This window comes from Condylostylus longicornis, unplaced genomic scaffold (genome assembly GCF_029603195.1).
Source record: "Condylostylus longicornis isolate FDR11 unplaced genomic scaffold, ASM2960319v2 ptg000645l, whole genome shotgun sequence".
Taxonomy (NCBI): domain Eukaryota; kingdom Metazoa; phylum Arthropoda; class Insecta; order Diptera; family Dolichopodidae; genus Condylostylus; species Condylostylus longicornis.
The window spans coordinates 7,500-34,210 of record NW_026578597.1 but is presented as its reverse complement, the minus strand read 5'-3'; the positions used below and the strand labels follow the sequence as shown (position 1 = coordinate 34,210).

General features: G+C 47.9%; 4 protein-coding genes and 1 non-coding gene across 5 annotated transcripts; all 5 read right to left on the bottom strand.

Annotated features, from left to right (window-relative positions):
* Positions 1 to 14: 14 nt before the first annotated feature.
* LOC129617810 (uncharacterized protein DDB_G0290685-like) lies at positions 15 to 2,377 on the bottom strand (the record flags this gene model as incomplete). The annotated part of the gene is made up of 2 exons (XM_055532867.1): positions 2,322 to 2,377; positions 15 to 1,052 (listed from the first exon to the last, which is right to left on the bottom strand). Coding segments are annotated over exons 1-2 (1,094 nt in total), but the record flags the coding sequence as incomplete, so codon positions are not given.
* A 6,195-nt stretch (positions 2,378 to 8,572) lies between these two features.
* Positions 8,573 to 10,780, bottom strand: LOC129617809 (uncharacterized). The gene is made up of 3 exons (XM_055532866.1): positions 10,395 to 10,780; positions 9,778 to 10,266; positions 8,573 to 9,734 (listed from the first exon to the last, which is right to left on the bottom strand). Exons 1-3 carry the CDS (start codon positions 10,778 to 10,780, stop codon positions 8,573 to 8,575), a joined length of 2,037 nt encoding a protein of 678 aa, XP_055388841.1.
* A 668-nt stretch (positions 10,781 to 11,448) lies between these two features.
* LOC129617808 (uncharacterized) lies at positions 11,449 to 15,280 on the bottom strand. The gene is made up of 3 exons (XM_055532864.1): positions 14,780 to 15,280; positions 11,717 to 14,726; positions 11,449 to 11,663 (listed from the first exon to the last, which is right to left on the bottom strand). The coding sequence occupies exons 1-3, from the start codon at positions 15,278 to 15,280 to the stop codon at positions 11,449 to 11,451; spliced, it is 3,726 nt and encodes a 1,241-aa protein (XP_055388839.1).
* Positions 15,281 to 15,715: 435 nt separating this feature from the next.
* On the bottom strand, positions 15,716 to 15,827 carry LOC129617811 (U6 spliceosomal RNA). Its single transcript, XR_008697735.1, has one exon. It is a non-coding gene; the product is annotated as a U6 spliceosomal RNA (small nuclear RNA).
* Positions 15,828 to 25,575: 9,748 nt separating this feature from the next.
* On the bottom strand, positions 25,576 to 26,250 carry LOC129617807 (circumsporozoite protein-like). Its single transcript, XM_055532863.1, has one exon. The coding sequence runs from the start codon at positions 26,248 to 26,250 to the stop codon at positions 25,576 to 25,578; it is 675 nt and encodes a 224-aa protein (XP_055388838.1).
* Positions 26,251 to 26,711: the final 461 nt, after the last annotated feature.

Here is a 26,711-nt window from a genome sequence, read left to right as displayed (position 1 = left end):
TATCGGATTCAAACACCACAGCTACTCCAGAACTTGCATCTCCTTGTCCAACAACCATGAATGGTTTTCCTTTTCCTACTAATGGTCTATGGACCGTCTGACTCGTCTCCGTGAGGATAGCCAAGTCGACAGAATGCTTTTCGATAAGCTTTCGCACTTTCGCGGACTTTGCGTCGTTGAAGCGACGAACGTTTATTGTAGCAACTGTGACATTGGCTGGTCGTCCTTGGTTTGAGGGTGATGCACGTTTTACGGTGCTCATCTTCCTCTCTTTGATGACCTTCTGGAGTTCGGCTTCTATCTCCGGTTTCCCTTTTGATAGAAGCTGGATTCCAGCCTCGATCGTCGCTTGGATGTACCTTGCTCCGATCATCGTTCTTTCGAACTTGAGCATCTGGATACGAGTCTTGATCTGCTTCAGCAGGGGACTCGTCGGTGAGCTTCTCCTTCTTCCCCATCCCGTCTCGCGTACGGGTTGGGATCCTCCGGTGTTCTGTCCACCGTTGCAAAGAAAGCCCTCGTTTGTTGTTCCTGTTCGAGGGGGACCACAATCTCCACCGTATTGTGGTACGGAAGAGGATTGTGATCGGGACGATCTGTTTTCTCCTTGAGAATCGTCCTCCATTCTGTTGCATTCACCTTGGTTCTTGCTGCCATGCGACTGAATCGCAGGACAGCAATCTTGTGGTGCTGTGGTGGCTGAGGGTTCACCGTCAGCTTCTTTGTGAGAACTTTGGACGCAAGGGTCACCGGTTGTACTTCTTGCACTTCTTCCTGGGGAGGAAGTTGCGCAATCTCGATGGTGTCCGCCTTGCGTCCCACTGGTTTTCTGGCGGCAACCTGGCTGTAGGAGAGCTTTGTTGGTGCCGCCTTGGAGTTTACCGGTGTCGTCGCTGGATGGAATTGTAGTGGTTGTGGTTGCTTTTGTTGTTTTGGCTGTGGTTGCTGTCGTTGCGGTTGTTGTTGTTGTGGTTGTTGTGGTTGTGGTTGTTGTGGTTGTGGTTGTTGTGGTTGTGGTTGTTGTAGTTGCTCTGGTTTGTTGTGGTGCAGTTCTTTCAAGCAGTGTCTTTAAGGCCTCTGTTGTTTTCCATCAGAACTCTAGAGTTCTCTTCCTGAACTTTAGCGTTGTGGATTAGGATCTCGATGACTCGAGACAGAGCGTCTTTGACCGTGAGGTCTGGAATCCTGCTTGTGAGTTCGCTGGCCTCCTCTGCCAGCATGTCAACGACATCCCTGCGCTGTCGTTTATTGGTTTTCGGTTTCACCGGTTCATCCAGACTAATCAATGGGGTCTTCGGGTGTGAACAGGCGGTTTCTTCTTGTCTGAAACAAGGGACAGGGGGGGTTTGGGCCGAAGCCAATTTGACCCTCAAGGGGGTTTGCTACTGTTTTTTGGGACGCTCATCGTGGGGGGGATGATCCACGATGGGGAGGAGGCGTCTTCCTTCGCTGCGAAGGGGTTGGAGGAGGGGGGAGGGGGGGATGAGGAGGAGGGGGGCGAGGATGAGGAGGAGGGGGTGGTTGATGTTGAGGAGGGGGTGATTGATGTTGAGGATGAGGGGAGCGGGTCCACCTTCATCCTGGTTGATGTTGTAGTGCCTAGGGGGGGGAACAAGAGGAGCTGATGAGGAGCGGGTAGTGGGGGAGGGGTTTTGGGACTTCCCCATCGTGACAGGTCCGCTGGAGGGGCCTGTTTCGCTTGTATTTCCTCGAATTGCTGAAAACACCGGGAAAGTCCAGGTGGTTCTTTTTGCTGCTAAGCCCAGTAAATTGGCCGGTAGTCGATTATGTAGTAATAGCGAGAAAAGCAGAGGGGGTGATTGATGTTGAGGATGAGGGGAGCGGGTCCACCTTCATCCTGGTTGATGTTGTAGTGCCTAGGGGGGGAACAAGAGGAGCTGATGAGGAGCGGGTAGTGGGGGAGGGGTTTTGGGACTTCCCCATCGTGACAGGTCCGCTGGAGGGGCCTGTTTCGCTTGTATTTCCTCGAATTGCTGAAAACACCGGGAAAGTCCAGGTGGTTCTTTTTGCTGCTAAGCCCAGTAAATTGGCCGTAGTCGATTATGTAGTATAGCGAGAAAAGCAGATCGAAATGTCGGGTAGTCTTCGAGAGCCAAAAAATTTTTTAGACTTCTCGATTTGAGCGTGTTTTCAGTTTCTCCCTTGCGGGGGCGGGGTTCTGGTTGTTCACATCATGTAAATAAAAAGTGTAGGCACACATTGCATATACTCTGTACTATCTGTACTATGTACTATCTAAGCTAGATGAGATGTATCTATATGATTAAAAAAAGGGGTACTTGTGATCAAAATTGTTGCACCTATGGCTGTGAGCTGGAGCTTTGACGGTTGGGGTTTCCTTGGCACTGTCTTTCATGGTTCTGGATGGCATACTTGCTGTAGTGGTTGACGCAGTATGAGCACTTTATGTAGTCCCGCTGTCTTCAGAGGGTCGATGCACAGGTGCCTTGAGAAGCCTCTGCTGTTCAGCTTGCGGTGGCAGATCGTACAGTCCACCAGAAGTTCTTCTTCTGGTCCGAGGCTGTGGTTCTTCATTCGATGAAGGTTCCTCGTTTGTCGGATTTCTGATCTGGACGGGTGGGTCACAAAAGTGACCCATGCCACATCCGTTGCTCCTGAAGGTCACTAATGACCTTCCTGCCGCTCGCGGATCTGTTGTTGTGTTTGGGGCAAAGGTAAATCTCCGTTCCCAAGATGTTGGCAGAGATCTTCGATTGCGGTATCTTCCGAACGACCTTCTTCTTTTTCGTTTCGCGTGTCGTAAGGTCGATCGGAAGGGTTCCAGCGTCCTGATTACTACTTTCAGACTCGGTGGCCTGGGCCTCCTCCTCTGAGAGTTCGAAATCAGTGCCATTCCAAATGGCCTCTGCCGCACCGAGCGCTGCAGCTGCACTGAGATTGGTGTTGTCAAGAATCGCCCTCCATCAGTGCATTCTGTAGCCTCCTAGCTTGATCACTGTCAAACTTCACAACGTGTCTGCCCGTGGTGACATGGGTGGCCACCATGGCTTGAAGCACGTTGATCATTGGTTTGGTAGCAATCCTGATTGAGTTCGTGCGGCAGACACGCTTGACCCGTGTCCGAAGCTTGCTTCGCTTTCTTGACCCGGCTTGCTGCTTCCCTCTCCCAGGTGAGGTTCGTCGTCAAGATGACTCCGAGCCACTCCACTGGGTGAGGTGCCCCATCCACATCAAACTGTTGTGTGGCTTCTTTCTGGTCGTTGAGGATCAGGTTTGCTTCTAGAAGCGCTTCCTTGATCGCTCTCTTGACTACTTGTGTTTCAATCTTCGTTTTCCCAATGATAATCAGGTCATCCGCATAGGAAAATGAGCGCATGTTTACCATTGGGGAGTATTTCTTCGACTTTCTCGTGCACTTCAGCCCATCACGAGGTTCCACAAGATTCCACTCAGAGTGCAGCCTTGTCGAATACCATTCGTGTGGTTGAAGGGACGAGCAGCCTTTCCATTAAGCTCCACGAAGACCTCACACCCGTCATATTGTGCAATGATGAGTTCGGCTTCATTCCGGGGAAGTCCCCCATCTGTGAAGCGCGCGCTCAAGTGCGACCCCTCGAGACTCTGTCAAACGCCTTAGACATGTCTAAAAAACGTGACAGAACACTTCCCCCTTGAGGCAACCTGGCTTACAAGTTCTCCCAAGGCTGTCCAGTGTGATCTCCCTGACCGGTACGCGTGTTGAGCGTCATGAACTACCATCTCGTAGGTGAACTTGTTTCTTTCAGCTAGGATTCTGTTAAGAATCTTCGCTGATGTCGCAAGACACGTTACGGGACGGGCTCCTTGCGGAGTCGTTCTTGGGTTCTTTTTGAGGATTGGTTTTCACCCGCATGTCCTTCCATTCGCCGCGGTACCGTTTTCCGGAGTGTTCCAGAGAGCTTTGAATAGATCTGTATAGATATTCGCAGCTTCTGGAGACTCCTTCACCAGGGTCGCTTGTATCTTGTCCCTCCCCAGCGCGGTGTCTTTCTTAATCTCCTTCACCGCGATCTCCACTTCTTCAAGTGTTGGGGGTTGAGACCGGATACTGTTGGCGGTGTAGTGAACCGTGTAAGGGTCCGCCTCACTCCAGACAGTCCTGAGATAACTTGCACAGCTTTCTACTGCTTCCTCCGGGCCAAGTGGGTTGTCTTGGTCGTCAGTGATTGTCAGCGGTTGGCGTGTGCTCATCTCGTCGTCGTGCAGCGCTTTCCAGAACCGGCGTAGTGGGTTCTCGTCATTGCCATTCTGTTGTTGTTGTGGTAGTTGTTTGAGTCTTTGCTTTGCAGCATCCCACAGATATTCCATCGAGCTTCTGGGGAGCTGAGGGCTTATGGTATGGGCGACCCTTGTTTCTGTCGATATCGCAAAGTATCACCTTTGTGATAAGGGACCGCATGGTCAGATAGGTTGTCTTCCCAATCCAAAAAGCTCTCAGCTGTGAAATCCCCTCTCGACTGCACCAGGCATCGGTCCAGTGTTCTCGTCGGCCGAGTTTGATCTTGCTGATTTCCATGTTGGAGGAGACGGGACGATCTTGAGGTTGCTGAGCTGTATTGCCTCTTGCAACCTCTCGTAGTTGGACGGGCCGTCTTCTCGCTTCCCGCCGATCTGCTTCTCGTGTCCCGCGTTCCAAGTCACCGATGAAGATCGTAGCAGCGTGTTGCTGCGTTGATGCTTCAACGATGGCCTTGATCTCGCTCCAAAACTTGATCTTCTCGTATCCAGGTGCTTGCTCAGTCGGTCCATAGCCACCAACAACGTTCACACCATTTGGAAGAAGGATTTGGAGAATGCGAGTCTTTTGTAGTTGTGGGCCGTCAACCTTATCGGATTCAAACACCACAGCTACTCCAGAACTTGCATCTCCTTGTCCAACAACCATGAATGGTTTTCCTTTTCCTACTAGTGGTCTATGGACCGTCTGACTCGTCTCCGTGAGGATAGCCAAGTCGACAGAATGCTTTTTGATAAGCTTTCGCACTTTCGCGGACTTTGCGTCGTTGAAGCGACGAACGTTTATTGTAGCAACTGTGACATTGGCTGGTCGTCTTGGTTTGAGGGTGATGCACGTTTTACGGTGCTCATCTTCCTCTCCTTGATGACCTTCTGGAGTTCGGCTTCTATCTCCGGTTTCCCTTTTGATAGAAGCTGGATTCCAGCCTCGATCGTCGCTTGGATGTACCTTGCTCCGATCATCGTTCTTTCGAACTTGAGCATCTGGATACGAGTCTTGATCTGCTTCAGCAGGGACTCGTCGGTGAGCTTCTCCTTCTTCCCATCCCGTCCTCGCGTACGGGTTGGGATCCTCCGGTGTTCTGTCCACCGTTGCAAAGAAAGCCCCTCGTTTGTTGTTCCTGTTCGAGGGGAACCACAATCTCCACCGTATTGTGGTACGGGAAGAGGATTGTGATCGGGACGATCTGTTTCTCCTTGAGAATCGTCCTCCATTCTGTTGCATTCACCTTGGTTCTTGCTGCCATGCGACTGAATCGCAGGACAGCAATCTTGTGGTGCTGTGGTGGCTGAGGGTTCACCGTCAGCTTCTTTGTGAGAACTTTTGACGCAAGGGTCACCGGTTGTACTTCTTGCACTTCTTCCTGGGGAGGAAGTTGCGCAATCTCGATGGTGTCCGCCTTGCGTCCCACTGGTTTTCTGGCGGCAACCTGGCTGTAGGAGAGCTTTGTTGGTGCCGCCTTGGAGTTTACCGGTGTCGTCGCTGGATGGAATTGTAGTGGTTGTGGTTGCTTTTGTTGTTTTGGTTGTGGTTGCTGTCGTTGCGGTTGTGGTTGTTGTCGTTGTGGTTGTTGTTGTTGTGGTTGTTGTAGTTGCTCTGGTTGTTGTGGTGCAGTTCTTTCAAGCAGTGTCTTTAAGGCTCTGTTGTTTTCCATCAGAACTCTAGAGTTCTCTTCCTGAACTTTAGCGTTGTGGATTAGGATCTCGATGACTCGAGACAGAGCGTCTTTGACCGTGAGGTCTGGAATCCTGCTTGTGAGTTCGCTGGCCTCCTCTGCCAGCATGTCAACGACATCCCTGCGCTGTCGTTTATTGGTTTTCGGTTTCACCGGTTCATCCAGGCTAATCAATGGGGTCTTCGGTGGTGAACAGCGGTTTCTTCTTGTCTGAAACAAGGACAGGGGGGGGTTTGGGCCGAAGCCAATTTGACCCTCAAGGGGTTTGCTACTGTTTTTGGGACGCTCATCGTGGGGGGGGATGATCCACGATGGGGAGGAGGCGTCTTCCTTCGCTGCGAAGGGGTTGGAGGAGGGGGGAGGGGGGGATGAGGAGGAGGGGGGGGCGAGGATGAGGAGGAGGGGGGTGGTTGATGTTGAGGAGGGGGTGATTGATGTTGAGGATGAGGGAGCGAGTCCACCTTCATCCTGGTTGATGTTGTAGTGCCTAGGGGGGGAACAAGAGGAGCTGATGAGGAGCGGGTAGTGGGGGAGGGGGTTTTGGGACTTCCCCATCGTGACAGGTCCGCTGGAGGGGCCTGTTTCGCTTGTATTTCCTCGAATTGCTGAAAACACCGGGAAAGTCCAGGTGGTTCTTTTTTGCTGCTAAGCCCAGTAAATTGGCCGTAGTCGATTATGTAGTATAGCGAGAAAAGCAGATCGAAATGTCGGGTAGTCTTCGAGAGCCAAAAAATTTTTTAGACTTCTCGATTTGAGCGTGTTTTCAGTTTCTCCCTTGCGGGGCGGGTTCTGGTTGTTCACATCATGTAAATAAAAGGTGTAGGCACACATTGCATATACTCTGTACTATCTGTACTATGTACTATCTAAGCTAGATGAGATGTATCTATATGATTAAAAAAAAGGGGTACTTGTGATCAAAATTGTTGCACCTATGGCTGTGAGCTGGAGCTTTGACGGTTGGGGTTTCCTTGGCACTGTCTTTCATGGTTCTGGATGGCATACTTGCTGTAGTGGTTGACGCAGTATGAGCACTTTATGTAGTTCCGCTGTCTTCAGAGGGGTCGATTGCACAGGTGCCTTGAGAAGCCTCTGCTGTTCAGCTTGCGGTGGCAGATCGTACAGTCCACCAGAAGTTCTTCTTCTGGTCCGAGGCTGTGGTTCTTCATTCGATGAAGGTTCCTCGTTGTCGGATTTCTGATCTGGACGGGTGGGTCACAAAAGTGACACCACATCCGTTGCTCCTGAAGGTCACTAATGACCTTCTGCCGCTCGCGGATCTGTTGTTGTGTTGGGGCAAGGTAAATCTCCGTTCCCAAGATGTTGGCAGAGATCTTCGACTGCGGTATCTTCCGAACGACCTTCTTCTTTTTCGTTTCGCGTGTCGTAAGGTCGATCGGAAGGGTTCCAGCGTCCTGATTACTACTTTCAGACTCGGTGGCCTGGGCCTCCTCCTCTGAGAGTTCGAAATCAGTGCCATTCCAAATGGCCTCTGCCGCACCGAGCGCTGCAGCTGCACTGAGATTGGTGTTGTCAAGAATCGCCTCCATCAGTGCATTCTGTAGCCTCCTAGCTTGATCACTGTCAAACTTCACAACGTGTCTGCCCGTGGTGACATGGGTGGCCACCATGGCTTGAAGCACGTTGATCATTGGTTTGGTAGCAATCCTGATTGAGGTTCGTGCGGCAGACACGCTTGACCGTGTCCGAAGCTTGCTTCGCTTTCTTGACCCGGCTTGCTGCTTCCTCCTCCCCAGGTGAGGTTCGTCGTCAAGATGACTCCGAGCCACTCCACTGGGTGAGGTGCCCCATCCACATCAAACTGTTGTGTGGCTTCTTTCTGGTCGTTGAGGATCAGGTTTGCTTCTAGAAGCGCTTCCTTGATCGCTCTCTTGACTACTTGTGTTTCGATCTTCGTTTTCCCAATGATAATCAGGTCATCCGCATAGGAAATGAGCGCATGTTTACCATTGGGAGTATTTCTTCGACTTTCTCGTGCACTTCAGCCATCACGAGGTTCCACAAGATTCCACTCAGAGTGCAGCCTTGTCGAATTCCATTCGTGTGGTTGAAGGGACGAGCAGCCTTTCCATTAAGCTCCACGAAGACCTCACACCCGTCATATTGTGCAATGATGAGTTCGGCTTCATTCCGGGGAAGTCCCCATCTGTGAAGCGCGCGCTCAAGTGCGACCCTCGAGACTCTGTCAAACGCCTTAGACATGTCTAAAAACGTGACAGAACACTTCCCCCCTTGAGGCAACCTGGCTTACAAGTTCTCCCAAGGCTGTCCAGTGTGATCTCCCTGACCGGTACGCGTGTTGAGCGTCATGAACTACCATCTCGTAGGTGAACTTGTTTCTTTCAGCTAGGATTCTGTTAAGAATCTTCGCTGATGTCGCAAGACACGTTACGGGACGGGCTCCTTGCGGAGTCGTTCTTGGGTTCTTTTTGAGGATTGGTTTCACCCGCATGTCCTTCCATTCGCGCGGTACCGTTTCCGGAGTGTTCCAGAGAGCTTTGAATAGATCTGTATAGATATTCGCAGCTTCTGGAGACTCCTTCACCAGGGTCGCTTGTATCTTGTCCCTCCCCAGCGCGGTGTCTTTCTTAATCTCCTTCACCGCGATCTCCACTTCTTCAAGTGTTGGGGGTTGAGACCGGATACTGTTGGCGGTGTAGTGAACCGTTGTAAGGGTCCGCCTCACTCCAGACAGTCCTGAGATAACTTGCACAGCTTTCTACTGCTTCCTCCGGGCCAAGTGGGTTGTCTTGGTCGTCAGTGATTGTCAGCGGTTGGCGTGTGCTCATCTCGTCGTCGTGCAGCGCTTTCCAGAACCGGCGTAGTGGGTTCTCGTCATTGCCATTCTGTTGTTGTTGTGGTAGTTGTTTGAGTCTTTGCTTTGCAGCATCCCACAGATATTCCATCGAGCTTCTGGGGAGCTGAGGCTTATGGTATGGGCGACCCTTGTTTCTGTCGATATCGCAAAGTATCACCTTTGTGATAAGGACCGCATGGTCAGATAGGTTGTCTTCCCAATCCAAAAAGCTCTCAGCTGTGAAATCCCCTCTCGACTGGCACCAGGCATCGGTCCAGTGTTCTCGTCGGCCGAGTTGATCTTGCTGATTTCCATGTTGGAGGAGACGGACGATCTTGAGGTTGCTGAGCTGTATTGCCTCTTGCAACCTCTCGTAGTTGGACGGGCCGTCTTCTCGCTTCCCGCCGATCTGCTTCTCGTGTCCCGCGTTCAAGTCACCGATGAAGATCGTAGCAGCGTGTTGCTGCGTTGATGCTTCAACGATGGCCTTGATCTCGCTCCAAAACTTGATCTTCTCGTATCCAGGTGCTTGCTCAGTCGGTCCATAGCCACCAACAACGTTCACACCATTTGGAAGAAGGATTTGGAGAATGCGAGTCTTTTGTAGTTGTGGGCCGTCAACCTTATCGGATTCAAACACCACAGCTACTCCAGAACTTGCATCTCCTTGTCCAACAACCATGAATGGTTTTCCTTTTCCTACTAGTGGTCTATGGACCGTCTGACTCGTCTCCGTGAGGATAGCCAAGTCGACAGAATGCTTTTCGATAAGCTTTCGCACTTTCGCGGACTTTGCGTCGTTGAAGCGACGAACGTTTATTGTAGCAACTGTGACATTGGCTGGTCGTCTTGGTTTGAGGGTGATGCACGTTTTACGGTGCTCATCTTCCTCTCCTTGATGACCTTCTGGAGTTCGGCTTCTATCTCCGGTTTCCCTTTTGATAGAAGCTGGATTCCAGCCTCGATCGTCGCTTGGATGTACCCTTGCTCCGATCATCGTTCTTTCGAACTTGAGCATCTGGATACGAGTCTTGATCTGCTTCAGCAGGGACTCGTCGGTGAGCTTCTCCTTCTTCCCATCCCGTCTCGCGTACGGGTTGGGATCCTCCGGTGTTCTGTCCACCGTTGCAAAGAAAGCCCTCGTTTGTTGTTCCTGTTCGAGGGGAACCACAATCTCCACCGTATTGTGGTACGGGAAGAGGATTGTGATCGGGACGATCTGTTTCTCCTTGAGAATCGTCCTCCATTCTGTTGCATTCACCTTGGTTCTTGCTGCCATGCGACTGAATCGCAGGACAGCAATCTTGTGGTGCTGTGGTGGCTGAGGGTTCACCGTCAGCTTCTTTGTGAGAACTTTTGACGCAAGGGTCACCGGTTGTACTTCTTGCACTTCTTCCTGGGGAGGAAGTTGCGCAATCTCGATGGTGTCCGCCTTGCGTCCCACTGGTTTTCTGGCGGCAACCTGGCTGTAGGAGAGCTTTGTTGGTGCCGCCTTGGAGTTTACCGGTGTCGTCGCTGGATGGAATTGTAGTGGTTGTGGTTGCTTTTGTTGTTTTGGTTGTGGTTGCTGTCGTTGCGGTTGTGGTTGTTGTCGTTGTGGTTGTTGTCGTTGTGGTTGTTGTCGTTGTGGTTGTTGTAGTTGCTCTGGTTGTTGTAGTTGCTCTGGTTGTTGTGGTGCAGTTCTTTCAAGCAGTGTCTTTAAGGCTCTGTTGTTTTTCATCAGAACTCTAGAGTTCTCTTCCTGAACTTTAGCGTTGTGGATTAGGATCTCGATGACTCGAGACAGAGCGTCTTTGACCGTGAGGTCTGGAATCCTGCTTGTGAGTTCGCTGGCCTCCTCTGCCAGCATGTCAACGACATCCCTGCGCTGTCGTTTATTGGTTTTCGGTTTCACCGGTTCATCCAGACTAATCAATGGGGTCTTCGGTGTGAACAGCGGTTTCTTCTTGTCTGAAACAAGGACAGGGGGGGTTTGGGCCGAAGCCAATTTGACCCTCAAGGGGTTTGCTACTGTTTTTGGGACGCTCATCGTGGGGGGGATGATCCACGATGGGGAGGAGGCGTCTTCCTTCGCTGCGAAGGGGTTGGAGGAGGGGGGGAGGGGGGGATGAGGAGGAGGGGGGCGAGGATGAGGAGGAGGGGGTGATTGATGTTGAGGATGAGGGGAGCGAGTCCACCTTCATCCTGGTTGATGTTGTAGTGCCTAGGGGGGGAACAAGAGGAGCTGATGAGGAGCGGGTAGTGGGGGAGGGGTTTTGGGACTTCCCCATCGTGACAGGTCCGCTGGAGGGGCCTGTTTCGCTTGTATTTCCTCGAATTGCTGAAAACACCGGGAAAGTCCAGGTGGTTCTTTTTGCTGCTAAGCCCAGTAAATTGGCCGTAGTCGATTATGTAGTATAGCGAGAAAAGCAGATCGAAATGTCGGGTAGTCTTCGAGAGCCAAAAAATTTTTTAGACTTCTCGATTTGAGCGTGTTTTCAGTTTCTCCCTTGCGGGGCGGGTTCTGGTTGTTCACATCATGTAAATAAAAAGTGTAGGCACACATTGCATATACTCTGTACTATCTGTACTATGTACTATCTAAGCTAGATGAGATGTATCTATATGATTAAAAAAAGGGGTACTTGTGATCAAAATTGTTGCACCTATGGCTGTGAGCTGGAGCTTTGACGGTTGGGGTTTCCTTGGCACTGTCTTTCATGGTTCTGGATGGCATACTTGCTGTAGTGGTTGACGCAGTATGAGCACTTTATGTAGTCCGCTGTCTTCAGAGGGTCGATGCACAGGTGCCTTGAGAAGCCTCTGCTGTTCAGCTTGCGGTGGCAGATCGTACAGTCCACCAGAAGTTCTTCTTCTGGTCCGAGGCTGTGGTTCTTCATTCGATGAAGGTTCCTCGTTGTCGGATTTCTGATCTGGACGGGTGGGTCACAAAAGTGACACCACATCCGTTGCTCCTGAAGGTCACTAATGACCTTCTGCCGCTCGCGGATCTGTTGTTGTGTTGGGGCAAGGTAAATCTCCGTTCCCAAGATGTTGGCAGAGATCTTCGACTGCGGTATCTTCCGAACGACCTTCTTCTTTTTCGTTTCGCGTGTCGTAAGGTCGATCGGAAGGGTTCCAGCGTCCTGATTACTACTTTCAGACTCGGTGGCCTGGGCCTCCTCCTCTGAGAGTTCGAAATCAGTGCCATTCCAAATGGCCTCTGCCGCACCGAGCGCTGCAGCTGCACTGAGATTGGTGTTGTCAAGAATCGCCTCCATCAGTGCATTCTGTAGCCTCCTAGCTTGATCACTGTCAAACTTCACAACGTGTCTGCCCGTGGTGACATGGGTGGCCACCATGGCTTGAAGCACGTTGATCATTGGTTTGGTAGCAATCCTGATTGAGTTCGTGCGGCAGACACGCTTGACCGTGTCCGAAGCTTGCTTCGCTTTCTTGACCCGGCTTGCTGCTTCCTCCTCCCAGGTGAGGTTCGTCGTCAAGATGACTCCGAGCCACTCCACTGGGTGAGGTGCCCCATCCACATCAAACTGTTGTGTGGCTTCTTTCTGGTCGTTGAGGATCAGGTTTGCTTCTAGAAGCGCTTCCTTGATCGCTCTCTTGACTACTTGTGTTTCGATCTTCGTTTTCCCAATGATAATCAGGTCATCCGCATAGGAAATGAGCGCATGTTTACCATTGGGGAGTATTTCTTCGACTTTCTCGTGCACTTCAGCCATCACGAGGTTCCACAAGATTCCACTCAGAGTGCAGCCTTGTCGAATTCCATTCGTGTGGTTGAAGGGACGAGCAGCCTTTCCATTAAGCTCCACGAAGACCTCACACCCGTCATATTGTGCAATGATGAGTTCGGCTTCATTCCGGGGAAGTCCCCATCTGTGAAGCGCGCGCTCAAGTGCGACCCTCGAGACTCTGTCAAACGCCTTAGACATGTCTAAAAACGTGACAGAACACTTCCCCCTTGAGGCAACCTGGCTTACAAGTTCTCCCAAGGCTGTCCAGTGTGATCTCCCTGACCGGTACGCGTGTTGAGCGTCATGAACTACCATCTCGTAGGTGAACTTGTTTCTTTCAGCTAGGATTCTGTTAAGAATCTTCGCTGATGTCGCAAGACACGTTACGGGACGGGCTCCTTGCGGAGTCGTTCTTGGGTTCTTTTTGAGGATTGGTTTCACCCGCATGTCCTTCCATTCGCGCGGTACCGTTTCCGGAGTGTTCCAGAGAGCTTTGAATAGATCTGTATAGATATTCGCAGCTTCTGAAGACTCCTTCACCAGGGTCGCTTGTATCTTGTCCCTCCCCAGCGCGGTGTCTTTCTTAATCTCCTTCACCGCGATCTCTACTTCTTCAAGTGTTGGGGGTTGAGACCGGATACTGTTGGCGGTGTAGTGAACCGTGTAAGGGTCCGCCTCACTCCAGACAGTCCTGAGATAACTTGCACAGCTTTCTACTGCTTCCTCCGGGCCAAGTGGGTTGTCTTGGTCGTCAGTGATTGTCAGCGGTTGGCGTGTGCTCATCTCGTCGTCGTGCAGCGCTTTCCAGAACCGGCGTAGTGGGTTCTCGTCATTGCCATTCTGTTGTTGTTGTGGTAGTTGTTTGAGTCTTTGCTTTGCAGCATCCCACAGATATTCCATCGAGCTTCTGGGGAGCTGAGGCTTATGGTATGGGCGACCCTTGTTTCTGTCGATATCGCAAAGTATCACCTTTGTGATAAGGACCGCATGGTCAGATAGGTTGTCTTCCCAATCCAAAAAGCTCTCAGCTGTGAAATCCCCTCTCGACTGCACCAGGCATCGGTCCAGTGTTCTCGTCGGCCGAGTTGATCTTGCTGATTTCCATGTTGGAGGAGACGGGACGATCTTGAGGTTGCTGAGCTGTATTGCCTCTTGCAACCTCTCGTAGTTGGACGGGCCGTCTTCTCGCTTCCCGCCGATCTGCTTCTCGTGTCCCGCGTTCAAGTCACCGATGAAGATCGTAGCAGCGTGTTGCTGCGTTGATGCTTCAACGATGGCCTTGATCTCGCTCCAAAACTTGATCTTCTCGTATCCAGGTGCTTGCTCAGTCGGTCCATAGCCACCAACAACGTTCACACCATTTGGAAGAAGGATTTGGAGAATGCGAGTCTTTTGTAGTTGTGGGCCGTCAACCTTATCGGATTCAAACACTACAGCTACTCCAGAACTTGCATCTCCTTGTCCAACAACCATGAATGGTTTTCCTTTTCCTACTAGTGGTCTATGGACCGTCTGACTCGTCTCCGTGAGGATAGCCAAGTCGACAGAATGCTTTTCGATAAGCTTTCGCACTTTCGCGGACTTTGCGTCGTTGAAGTGACGAACGTTTATTGTAGCAACTGTGACATTGGCTGGTCGTCTTGGTTTGAGGGTGATGCACGTTTTACGGTGCTCATCTTCCTCTCCTTGATGACCTTCTGGAGTTCGGCTTCTATCTCCGGTTTCCCTTTTGATAGAAGCTGGATTCCAGCCTCGATCGTCGCTTGGATGTACCTTGCTCCGATCATCGTTCTTTCGAACTTGAGCATCTGGATACGAGTCTTGATCTGCTTCAGCAGGGACTCGTCGGTGAGCTTCTCCTTCTTCCCATCCCGTCTCGCGTACGGGTTGGGATCCTCCGGTGTTCTGTCCACCGTTGCAAAGAAAGCCCTCGTTTGTTGTTCCTGTTCGAGGGGGACCACAATCTCCACCGTATTGTGGTACGGGAAGAGGATTGTGATCGGGACGATCTGTTTCTCCTTGAGAATCGTCCTCCATTCTGTTGCATTCACCTTGGTTCTTGCTGCCATGCGACTGAATCGCAGGACAGCAATCTTGTGGTGCTGTGGTGGCTGAGGGTTCACTGTCAGCTTCTTTGTGAGAACTTTTGACGCAAGGGTCACCGGTTGTACTTCTTGCACTTCTTCCTGGGGAGGAAGTTGCGCAATCTCGATGGTGTCCGCCTTGCGTCCCACTGGTTTTCTGGCGGCAACCTGGCTGTAGGAGAGCTTTGTTGGTGCCGCCTTGGAGTTTACCGGTGTCGTCGCTGGATGGAATTGTAGTGGTTGTGGTTGCTTTTGTTGTTTTGGTTGTGGTTGCTGTCGTTGCGGTTGTTGTTGTTGTGGTTGTTGTCGTTGTGGTTGTTGTGGTTGTGGTTGTTGTAGTTGCTCTGGTTGTTGTGGTGCAGTTCTTTCAAGCAGTGTCTTTAAGGCTCTGTTGTTTTCCATCAGAACTCTAGAGTTCTCTTCCTGAACTTTAGCGTTGTGGATTAGGATCTCGATGACTCGAGACAGAGCGTCTTTGACCGTGAGGTCTGGAATCCTGCTTGTGAGTTCGCTGGCCTCCTCTGCCAGCATGTCAACGACATCCCTGCGCTGTCGTTTATTGGTTTTCGGTTTCACCGGTTCATCCAGACTAATCAATGGGGTCTTCGGTGTGAACAGCGGTTTCTTCTTGTCTGAAACAAGGACAGGGGGGGTTTGGGCCGAAGCCAATTTGACCCTCAAGGGGTTTGCTACTGTTTTTGGGACGCTCATCGTGGGGGGGATGATCCACGATGGGGAGGAGGCGTCTTCCTTCGCTGCGAAGGGGTTGGAGGAGGGGGGAGGGGGGGGATGAGGAGGAGGGGGGCGAGGATGAGGAGGAGGGGGTGGTTGATGTTGAGGAGGGGGTGATTGATGTTGAGGATGAGGGGAGCGAGTCCACCTTCATCCTGGTTGATGTTGTAGTGCCTAGGGGGGGGAACAAGAGGAGCTGATGAGGAGCGGGTAGTGGGGGAGGGGTTTTGGGACTTCCCCATCGTGACAGGTCCGCTGGAGGGGCCTGTTTCGCTTGTATTTCCTCGAATTGCTGAAAACACCGGGAAAGTCCAGGTGGTTCTTTTTGCTGCTAAGCCCAGTAAATTGGCCGTAGTCGATTATGTAGTATAGCAGAAAAGCAGATCGAAATGTCGGGTAGTCTTCGAGAGCCAAAAAAATTTTTTAGACTTCTCGATTTGAGCGTGTCATCCTTGCGCAGGGGCCATGCTAATCTTCTCTGTATCGTTCCAATTTTAGCGAATGGCACCAACCCGGAGGCTGGGCCAATAGATGATGGATATCAGGGAGACTTGAAAGAAGGCCAGCTCCACGCAGAATCGATTGTAATGTTTTTTATGTTACATGCAGATGAAAAGGTTCACTCCACGACTCTTAACTGCTCCAATGCTCTCCGATTGAACTTCAGAAATCTGTCCACAGGTTTTCTGGTTTTCTTCATTGCTGTATTTTTGGTCCTCAACGCGCTGCCTTCATCGTTCTGATCTAAGGGGGGTTGCATGCACTGTGCAGATAACTATTGCTTCAATGACGTTTTATTATGTCTTTCGGTGTCAGCTCTGTCCTTCGTAAAATTGTTGTTTGATTTCTGAAGCGTTTTAGATGCTCCCATTAAAGGTCTTCATTCATGATGGCACCCAGAAATTTCACTAGGAGATTAAGATGTCTTCCTGACTCCGCATTCCAGAGGGATCGAGTCCTTCGTGGATTTGCGATATTGAGGATTCGCCTTCTTTTTGTGCGGAATCAGTGCTGAGTGCTGTGGTGCTTGGTTCTGTTTTGGTTCTTTTTTTCTACTTGGAGTGGCGGCGGTGTGTGAAAGTGCAGCTTTTGCCTAGTGGTCAGAAGAGCAAGGTCACAACAAGCATAACTGAACCCCTTCCCTATAGCAATGCCACGACAAGCATAAAAAAAGGACCCCTACCCTATAGCAAGGCCAAGGCAAGCATCTCGTTGCCAATCTCTAAAGCCTTTTGCAACCGAATTTTTATATTTCCGTCATACCATGGCTTAGTAAAATCTGTCCTGAACCAGATCGTTCGAGCTGTGACTGAAGATGTCGCTACAAAAACGTGTAAGCAAAGAACAACTGAATTATTGAACTGGGTCGCGTTTGCACGGTGGTTGTTGTTTCGTTCCCAGAATCCGGTTGATCGTCAACTGACTGTGGAAGAAATCCGATCCCGTTTAAATTCGAATGTCCCATTGAGACCTTCCAGTGGTAAGGAATTCCGGGATATATATTGATAAGATAATCAACAAAGACCGCATCTGTATGAACAACCTGTTCCTAGATGTGAGTGCGACACATCAGATTTCAAAATTTCCCAAGAATGACGAGTGCGTGTTATCCAACGCGGTGATAAATGGATCCACTCCTGAACACACGCTATTGCAATTAGCGGAGGCGATGCTTGGTAAGTTAAGCGGCACGGTGTATCGCATGAAGCAACATATACAGATGTGAACCATGCGATATATCTTTCCAAACCGAATGGATGTCCGTCACCATTTATAAACTGTATTTTGAAACAAGTACTTAAGTGGGACTGAGGAGTTGCTTTGTTTTTCTTAGGATATTGTCAGCTGCTTGTTGAATCCCAGAGAAGATCAATGAATGAAACTTTGAGATTCCGCGAAACTGTCAAACATTTAAAGACTATTTTTGACGATGGGAATGCGCGGGAGAGACGCCATATTGACACAGTAGGTGAAAATCACCAACTCGTTTTTCCGATTGAAATAGATAATGTTTTTGTTAATCAGTTGACTCATTTTCCCAAAGTGCTGAAGCACTTGGATTCACAATATTACCTGTTGAAAGATAAAGCAAAAGTTCTGATCAAAGAATGTCAAGAGGATCGAGAGAAATATCAGCAGGACTGTGAAAACGTCTCGGTTCGACTTCAGGTTGGTGACGCCCTTTGCCAATGGGCAGTTGCTTGTTGTGTCAGTGCCAGATGATCATTTCCATCCTTTGTCTTCTTTTGTTTTCAGGACTTAGAAGCGGAGTTGTTCTCGACGCAATCCATTTGCCATCAGCAAACTACTGAAATCGAACATCTTCAAGAAGCAACGCGAAATTTGAAGTCTCAATCTGAAGTACGATTAATATTAATGGAAAGATCCAGTCATCACAAATAGACGTCCAATAGAATCAATTGTCTTATTTGAGTTGTGCGGACTTGAAAAGCAACATGATCTGCAGAGTCTCCATCTCATGTATTTCTGAATGACTAAACGCGTTCCATTCTCAGAGTTTCTGAATTCTATAGGTAACGCAGCTTCGGGAGAGTCTTCGGAAATTGGATCAACAAAATTCGGAAATCGAGAAGGAGAACAAGGCGTGAGTTAAATCGCAAAAAATTTAAAAAAAAGTCGCAAAAATGTTGAATATCGATTACTAGAGTTCAAGATCAAGTTTTGGAACTACAAGATGCTTATGAAAAAGTAGGTTTATCCGCGTCCCAATAGATGACTGCGATTCAATGTCCGTCAGCTGTTAGCTGATGGGTAAGACAATCGTTCCGATGCTTGTTTCTTGAAGCCCTCGCTTTTCTTGGATCAGTTCTGCAGATATCGGTGGGATTCATCACATGCATGCATATCACAGAATATATCATCTTAGATGCGTTGCGGTGTCGATCGCAATCAACGGAGACCATTTCACAGAGAGATCGTTTGAAAGTGAAAGAATTGAGAGATGTAAGAAATGGGGATAATCGCTGGCCACCAAGAAGTGCACCAATTAAATCAACTTGCCCGTCTGCCTCAGACTGTCAACAGCCTCAGAGCTCAAAAGGAGGCTGAAAGTGGGTGGGACTGACCATCGCGAGTGCATTTCTTTTTGTTCCTAGAAATCCAGTTCGACGAAGAAATTGCGAAACGAAGGGAACAAAATGAAGCTTCGAAAGCGGTATGAACTTCGATGTCATCACTCATCCTCAAATGAGGTTTGCAGGAGGCCCAGCGCCTTCTCAGTCTCATTGAAAATGCTTGAAGTTCTTGTACATCGCGTTTTATGTGCAATAAAATTGAATTCAAAGCCCAACGACAGGATGTAGTGCAGAAAATATTCTAGATTCCAGAAAATGAACCTTTTAAATTGGAAGGCCGAAGTTCACGCAAGACCCGCCCGTGACTAATTGAAGCAAACACGCCGCTCTGGCGTTCTGTTTTGCACGCAGAAGAGAACCCCAATGCGTCTCTGAACTTTTCTCTTTCGATTCCCAATCTTCAATCCATGTAGACAACCATTTGAAAGTGAGACGATCGAGATCGAGATCAGTAACGTGCCAAATCAACCCGAGAACGGCTGGACTGAAATTCAGATACAATCGATAGGCAGAATAATCGATAGTAGCTCACCACCCCGCAATCAGAAAGTCCATAGCAAGTGAATGCACTTCTTCATTGTCACCAAACTCGTATGACGGACGAATAGAACCGCAGCCCAACAACATCGCGATAGCCTTCATTTCACTCTAAGGATAATCAGTGAGGGAATTGAGGCAATCAGTGAGAGTATTGAGACAATCAGTGAGAGTATTGAGACAATCAGTGAGAGTATTGAGACAATCAGTGAGAGTATTGAGACAATCAGTGAGAGGAATGAGACAGTGAGAGGAATGACACAATCAGTGAGAGGAATGAGACTGGGTTGAACTCTTACGCCTCTCAAAGCGGAGCGGTCAACAAATCCAACTTGTACCGTTTCGGAACCAATTTGTCCTACAAGTAAGATAAATAGAAAGCAAATTGTTTTATTGTATATTTGTTGACCCATACCTCCTCCATGTCCGCAATAGACGTATACATCTGAAACAGTCCACTGGTAAAGCGTTTCTCGGGCTGAAGAACAATAAAATAATGTAATCCAACAGAAATACACAGTTCTAAAATTAGAACTTTTGCGACGATCGATGAGGTTTCGACTAGATGGGACTCAAACCAGCAGCCTCTGCCTTTGGAGGGCAGTGCCACTAGTGCGTTAATTTAATATAGAAAAATGATAGAGATGGGCGACCTACAGTCTGGTTGCTCTTCAAAAAACCCCTTGAATGAAGAAGACTCGAGAATTGGTAAAGGAATCGTGCTCTTCGACGTCGAAAGATCGCCACTGGGGTTAACAATGAAGAAGAAGTTGGCTTGAATGGGATCTGGAAGAAAGCATGCCAACAAACCAGCCATGTGATTCGTCATGTGGTAACTTCCCACGACTTAAACACACTCAGATTTTTAGAATTCCATTGGCGAAAAATTGAAGCAAACATTTTCATATCCACACCGATCGTGATATTTTGATTCGCCAGAAATGGAAGTGAGTCCCAAGGGATTTCATAACTCAGCAGATCACAATTGGATACAAACAAAATGACTGGAAAATACTTGATAGAAGCGGCATCAATTGTTGCTGTTTTTGATTTTCCTTTTCTTTTCGGTCTGGGAAGAATTTCCGAGCATCTCGATTTCAGAATTCCCGCTATGCTGCTGACAGGACCGCTGAAAAATGAATCCCGCAGGATCTTACCATTTTCTTCGAAAGACTCCAATGAGTGTGAGCACGACGTAACGATCTGTCCCAAACACGCGATAATGGGATCCTCAATTGCTGATGATCCCATAACCTCTATCGATGAAGCTGTTAGCGTCAATACAACCAAACGCAGTATCAAATCGGAAGAATTCAGTTGAATCAAACATCCCCCCTTCTTCATTTTTGTTTTCGTTGTGCCTTCAGTCGTTGATGCTTGATGAGTTCGATTCTCCAAATAATGAAGTGACAGAATCCGTTGTGCTTCATCGATCCATTTTTCAACAGCCACACACGCTTCTTGAACAATTGAAGGATCCAAGTGACTCTCATGCCAACCGGACATCCACGGAAGAATCGGATAAAGAATTTCACAACAAAGTCGATCGATCCATTTCTTCATCATTTCTTGAACAAGAAACCTGATAATTGAAAATCCCTTCAATATTCCTGGAGTGTCCATCATGATGTCCTCCAAATTCGACTTACCGACGATCCCACCAATCTTGGACTGTTTTCTTCTGCTTTCGGCCTCCGTTCTCGACTGCAACCGTTTCAATGTTTTTCCGTTTCAATTTCTCTAAATCCTTCTGCATCTCGTTCCAATCCTCAACTCTTATCCACTTGCTGCAAACGCATGTCCAGCGCCCTTCCTCTTGCCCCCTAAATCCCTTTGCGCTCTTCCCATTCGTCTTCGTTCTGACTCCTGATCGAACCGCCTTTCCCTTATTGAGAGCAAGTTGCACGAAATCGGAGCTAAAATATCTCCAGCATCGCAGTCGCTGCAGTTCGCCCTTCCCCTTCTGGATCTCGAGCTGAACCAAATTCCAGACACGTGGAACAGTCTCCATAATTGAATTGCTTCCAATTAACGACGCGTCATTTCGTCCGTTAACATTTCGGAGATAGTGACACAGAAGGAACGGAACGAGTCCATCACTATCCACGCATCCAGACTCTTTTCCCGATGAATCCTTCTGTAACCGCCGGAATCCGAATGTCGCAGAACACCGCATATGTTGGGACAGGTGAATCATGACTGCTGACATAGCTGATGTAATAGTGCCCTTCTCGATCAGAAGAGGCGATTCTTGTAGAAACTGAAGAAGGTCGAGCGCTCGAGAGCTTATTCGTTTACTCATGACGAAATCGGAACATATTTCGCAGATTCTTAATGCAAGAAAGTGAAGAAATATCAGGGACGCAAGGTGCGAAGCCTCTTTTTTTTTAGACACTGTTTTCTTGTTTTGACCTTCTTTTGTTTCGATTTCGACGCCGCAACAGTCTTGAAACGTCTCAACTATCTCCACAACCGACTGAAATCCTCCACACTCGATAAGGTTCTGGCAAACAGTTTTGAGTGATACACTGAAGCTGTGGGATGAGTCATTGCGATTCTCCGCGTTGAATGCAAGCGCGTCTCCATCATTCAATCGATCAGGAAGAGGAAGTGCAAGAATGAGATGAAGGGACTGCTGAATGAGATGGGAAGGACAAGACGAATCGGAAAGCTTCTTTTTATGAGAACAACGGTCAATGACCACGCTGAGTGTCCCATAAAAATCGTGACGTGCTGGCCAAAGAACTGTTCCAAGATGCGACATCGGAAGACTTGGTTTTGAATGATCGAAAAATGAAGAAAGAATTGAAGCGATTGAAACGCACGCAGAAAGAACTTTCGTGTCATGCGATGGAGACTCAGCGGTACTTGACTCCCCAAGTGTCTGTGGATAATCAAATGAGAGGCGTCTTGATTGATTTTCCAAGCAAATTTCTAAGAGATTCAGAAGAGCAAGGGGAAAATCAATACGCTGGATCAAAGACGCAAGGGCAGAGATGCAAACATTGACGGATCGTTTTGGTGCGCCCAGCGAAGACCAAAGAGTTGTTTGAACGAAACTGCAATGAAGCAAGATTCCCGCAAGATGGAGAAGGTCGCGGCTTTGGGACTGCTGCATGATCAAAATTGTATGTCCCAAATGCTCCATAGAGAGATCTTTCAATAAGGTCCTTCGTTGAGGGGTTTCTTCTTCTGAATAGCTTTCATTCGTTTCTTTTCCAATCCAAATTTTTGAACGCTGTTTACAAACATTCCAACACGCTGTCTGTTGAATCCCTTCGCCTTCTTTGCTTTTCCCTGGAGCGTTTTCTTCAGCGAGACGATACAAAAACGAACACTCTGACGATGCTTCAGATGCCGCAAGGAGTGAGAGATCGATTCTGCCTCTTGCCCAAGAATTGAACCTGAACAACAAATTGAATCAACTCTTTAAGCGTCTCTTTTTCTCACTTGCTTAGGGCGAGCGCAAAATGAATTGCAGTTGAAGTCTTGATTTCGATCTGGTTTTCTCCCAATTGGAAGTCTATTTCTTTGATTTGGATTTCAAACTCATCTTCTCTTCCCAAGATTTCAAGTGCTTTTATCTTTTCGATCAGTGCGTCTCCCACCAAGCGGCTCAAACCGTTACCTCTGTGGTCATTTTCCTCATCGGGACGCTCATCGTTAGCATTCTTCGGTGTTTTGGATTCTTGTACAACTTTCTCGTCACCGTCTGGCTTTCGTCTTGGAGTAGCGAACAGCTCATCTGGATTTGAAGGCTTTCCCTGTCGAGACTGAAGGGCATCTCTGAAGGCTTGCGCAATAATGAGAAGACGACTTCCTTTCTCCAGAGCGCGTTCTGAACGCAAGAGCAATACATCAGCAAACGAAGGTTTAGAAGATCCAAGTGGTTTCGACAATGCCACAAACTGCAAGACAAGGTCAAACCAATTTTGAGCGATAAAGTAAGCGACCGCTACAATCGATTGCGTTGGATAAAATCCTTTCTCTTCATAAAATTCGGACAATAAAGATTGCGTCGGTAGAAGGAACACCAATCGAATCAAGGCGAAGACGGACGAAAGACTTCTGTAATCCTCAAGAGTTGTTCCCATTGAACCAATCGCCGTCTTTCTTTGCGGCTTTCTAGTTCCAGATTGATTGAAGGGATTTAATACATTCGATGATGGCAAATTCAATGTCATTCCAAGAACGTCCAAAATCATCGAAATCAACCTGGAAATCGCAGAGAGTCAATGCGCGTTATGAATGACGATTTCAACTCACGGAATGTAATCATGGAAGGAATCAATCGAATTCTCTTTGCATTTGCACAACCAAGCAATAGATTCTGTATCCAATACTTCTAATAAATATTCCAATAATTCTTTGTAAGTTCGATCATCAAAACTGCCTTCAGAGAGTTTCCGACGTCGACTGAATTCATCACACCCCATAACGTCCTCCAACAATACGATCATCAACCGCTTCAACCAAAGACGTATTCGATGATCTTTCTCTCGAGCGTCTGATAAACACAATTGCAGATCCCTTGCGTTCAGCAGATCCCCTCCCAACTCTGAGTCTTCCCAACAAATCCCGTCAAGTTCCTCCATCATCGACTTGTATTCTTTCGAATTTGGGTCCGCTAGTTGTTGATTAAAACGTCCGAGCAATCTCATGATTTGAATCTTATCCAGAGAGGGGGGTCTTGTGTCGCTTGGTTGTTGATCGGTTTCTGTTCTCAAGTTGAAGGACAACCCTTCGACGAGTTCCGCCATAGACGTGCAAAACAGCTTGGTCGATTTTTCACAGAAAAGTGTTCTCTTAGAGGAGGTTTTCTTGTCTTGTCTCCATCTCCACAAAACGTTTAAGAGATCCTCCAGGAGTTCCAGCACTGTCGCCATATTTGTGTCTTCATTTATTGCATTTGAACTACAAACATGAAACTTTTCCGAATATGCAACTGGGACCCGTTTCCACATGGAGGTTAATATCGCGAATTGACTCGAAATGTGATCCAACGCAATAAAATGTAAGATTGCAGGCAGCTTCATGTTCGACGTGGAGTTATTGATCATCACATCAAGTTCAAGAGAAATGTTGGAAGAATCAAGATGTCGGACGAATTGATCATAAAATCTCACGGATGCCCCCAGCAACAGAGAGCACAGAACAGACAGAACAGTTGAGAACCGGGATGTCCCAAGTTCACTGAGAGTCGAAGTGCGACGGATGCGCGTGATGATATCGATTTTCGCAAGATCAAAAAGGAGAGAAATTTGAATGAAGCGATTCAGGACAACGATTGGGTTTGTAGAATCAATAAACCGAGAAGATGACGATTGTAGATGAAGAAGGGATCCTGCATCACTGTCGGATAAGAATCGTGAACAAAAACGGAAGAAGGATACCAGACTGTCGACGAGGGAGGGATTGATGATGGAAGAGACTTGGGGACGAAGAGCTGTCCATTGATCGACTTCTTCACATCGTTGAAATGGAGTTGCGACCCATTTGGCGAATGGTGTTCTTTCATTCAGAGAAGATGTTTCCAAATTAAGAGATACTTGCTCTTTGATCATTTGATTCAATGCGTGAATTAATGTCGGTGATGTAATCAAAGACAAAGACTCGAACAACAAATAACAAACATGGACACCATTCATCTCCTCTAGAAGTTGATCCCTAGGGACATCGCAGCAGAATTGATTGAATGAACGAGCGAAACGAACTCCCCGTCTCAAAAACGTAGCGATCACACCATCATCGCATCGCTGATCCCCATTCATGAAATCCACGTTTTTATGAAGTTCCTCACGACAAACGGATCCCTTAGGAGTGTCCCAACAATCCTCGCCCCCTGGTATCCCACCTGGCTCCTGGTTTTCATTATAAGAATCTTGAATCTCCAATTCCTTCGCAACACTCAAACAATCAGAAATATCTTCATCGATGAGACGGGGAACAACAATTCGAACAGAAGTCTTTCGGCATTTGATGTCGATGGATTGGCGCAACAGAGAGAGTCCAAGAGCTTCAATCATAAGAATAAAAATATCCATTGAATCTTGAATAAGATTTTGGAGTTGTCCACTTAGATAAGAAAACCTGAAAAGAGGCGATTATTAGAAAAATCAGTTGAACATATCAGAATATCTACAGTTGAGAATATCAGAATATCTACAGCTTGGTGATTCAGAAGGCACAATATAGCGAATGACTGGGATTTCTTACATATTCGACATTTCGTTGTAGAGACGGCTGATTCTTTGGCAGCAACTTTCTTGACGATTCTTCATTGCATCACTGCGATAGTACAACGCATCGAGAAATTTCTTGAACTCAGAAAACATCAAGTTGAGAGTGTCAAACTCCCCGCACCAGTAGAGAAGAAATGATGAATATGCGTAAAAGCCGCTCGAATTTAGAGTGACACGATAAACAAAATCGATCCAAGAAATTATTGAGCTGTCAGATTGAGAGCGATTTTGACGGATTCGAGGTGTGGTGTCCCAAAATGTAGGGATAGATTGAACTGCGTCATTTGGGTCGGGAGTGGATGAAAGGCAGGAATCCTTCTCGAGCGAAAGAGTTAGTAACTGCGTCGTGGTCGAAATGGTAGATTGAAACAGTTCGGATAAAAGCGATAAAATTGAGCGCTCATCTGAGTGAAATGGCATCATGAGTATGGGATGGGATGGGATCATGAGTATGGGATGGGATGGGATCATGAGTATGGGATGGGATGGGATCATGAGTATGGGATGGGATGGGATCATGAGTATGGGATGGGATGGGATCATGAGTATGGGATGGGATGGGATCATGAGTATGGGATGGGATGGGATCATGAGTATGGGATGGGATGGGATCATGAGTATGGGATGGGATGGGATCATGAGTATGGGATGGGATGGGATCATGAGTATGGGATGGGATGGGATCATGAGTATGGGATGGGATGGGATCATGAGTATGGGATGGGATGGGATCATGAGTGTGGGATGGGATCAACGCTCCAATTCCCTGATTACCGTCTTCGATCGAAACAGCCTTTGGTTTCCTTGACGATAACTGGGGAAGAGTAGAAGGTCTTGATGACAAATAATTATCAACAAGACTGTTTAGTATTGATTGTAAAGACACAATCTCATCACCAGAATACAATCCATTGGTGTTTCGATGTTTAAGAGTGGGGCCCTGCTGCTTGACTATAAGCCGCTTTATCTTCGACAGAAACTGATAAGAAGCTGTACTGAAGACCATCACTCGTTTGCGTAACTTGCCAACCAAAATATCCGAAAAAAGACTTTCCGTTTCTGTTGAATTTGACATTTCGCTTAATAAGAGAAGGAATCTTCGAATGTGGCGGAAAATTGGAAGAATTTCCGATGAAATAAACTCCCGAGCTGCTGCAACCGAAATGGAAAATAAAATCGCGCAAATTTCATCTTGCGAAAAATCTCTAGAGGGAAGAGTCGTTCTGACGAAACTTGCAAACTCTAAAATTGTTATAATCGAGGGATACGAGAAAAATTTGGGACTAACGATTGAAATTTTCCGCTAAAAGCTCGAGAAAATTGCAGAGAAGCAAAAGTATCAATGAGCCGTTTTGCTGAGTCGATTGTCGAGTGATCGTATCAGAAATATGGAACACTGTGAAGGAGAGAAACAAATATCAGAAGAATAAGCCTGAAAAGTTTCCTACAGACATCCTTTGAATTGATTGAAGAATTATTGGTTTTGGATGACGATGAATCCCCCAAAAGTCTTAAAAGACTTGAAAGACTATTGAA

Bases quoted from the DNA above. Each gene is read 5' to 3' on its own strand.
- LOC129617809 (XM_055532866.1), bottom strand. From the start codon at position 10,780: ATGAGCGTCCCAAAAACAGTAGCAAACCCCTTGAGGGTCAAATTGGCT. The intron at 10,267-10,394 runs GCAACTACAACA...AATTCCATCCAG, and splicing joins GAGCAACTACAACAACCAGA to CGACGACACCGGTAAACTCC. The intron at 9,735-9,777 runs GTATCCAGATGC...GATCGGAGCAAG, and splicing joins GCTGAAGCAGATCAAGACTC to GGTACATCCAAGCGACGATC.
- LOC129617808 (XM_055532864.1), bottom strand. From the start codon at position 15,280: ATGAGCGTCCCAAAAACAGTAGCAAACCCCTTGAGGGTCAAATTGGCT. The intron at 14,727-14,779 runs GTAAACTCCAAG...GGTTGCCGCCAG, and splicing joins TCCATCCAGCGACGACACCG to AAAACCAGTGGGACGCAAGG. The intron at 11,664-11,716 runs GTGACCTTCAGG...CCACCCGTCCAG, and splicing joins CGAGCGGCAGAAGGTCATTA to ATCAGAAATCCGACAACGAG.
- LOC129617807 (XM_055532863.1), bottom strand. From the start codon at position 26,250: ATGTCAAATTCAACAGAAACGGAAAGTCTTTTTTCGGATATTTTGGTT.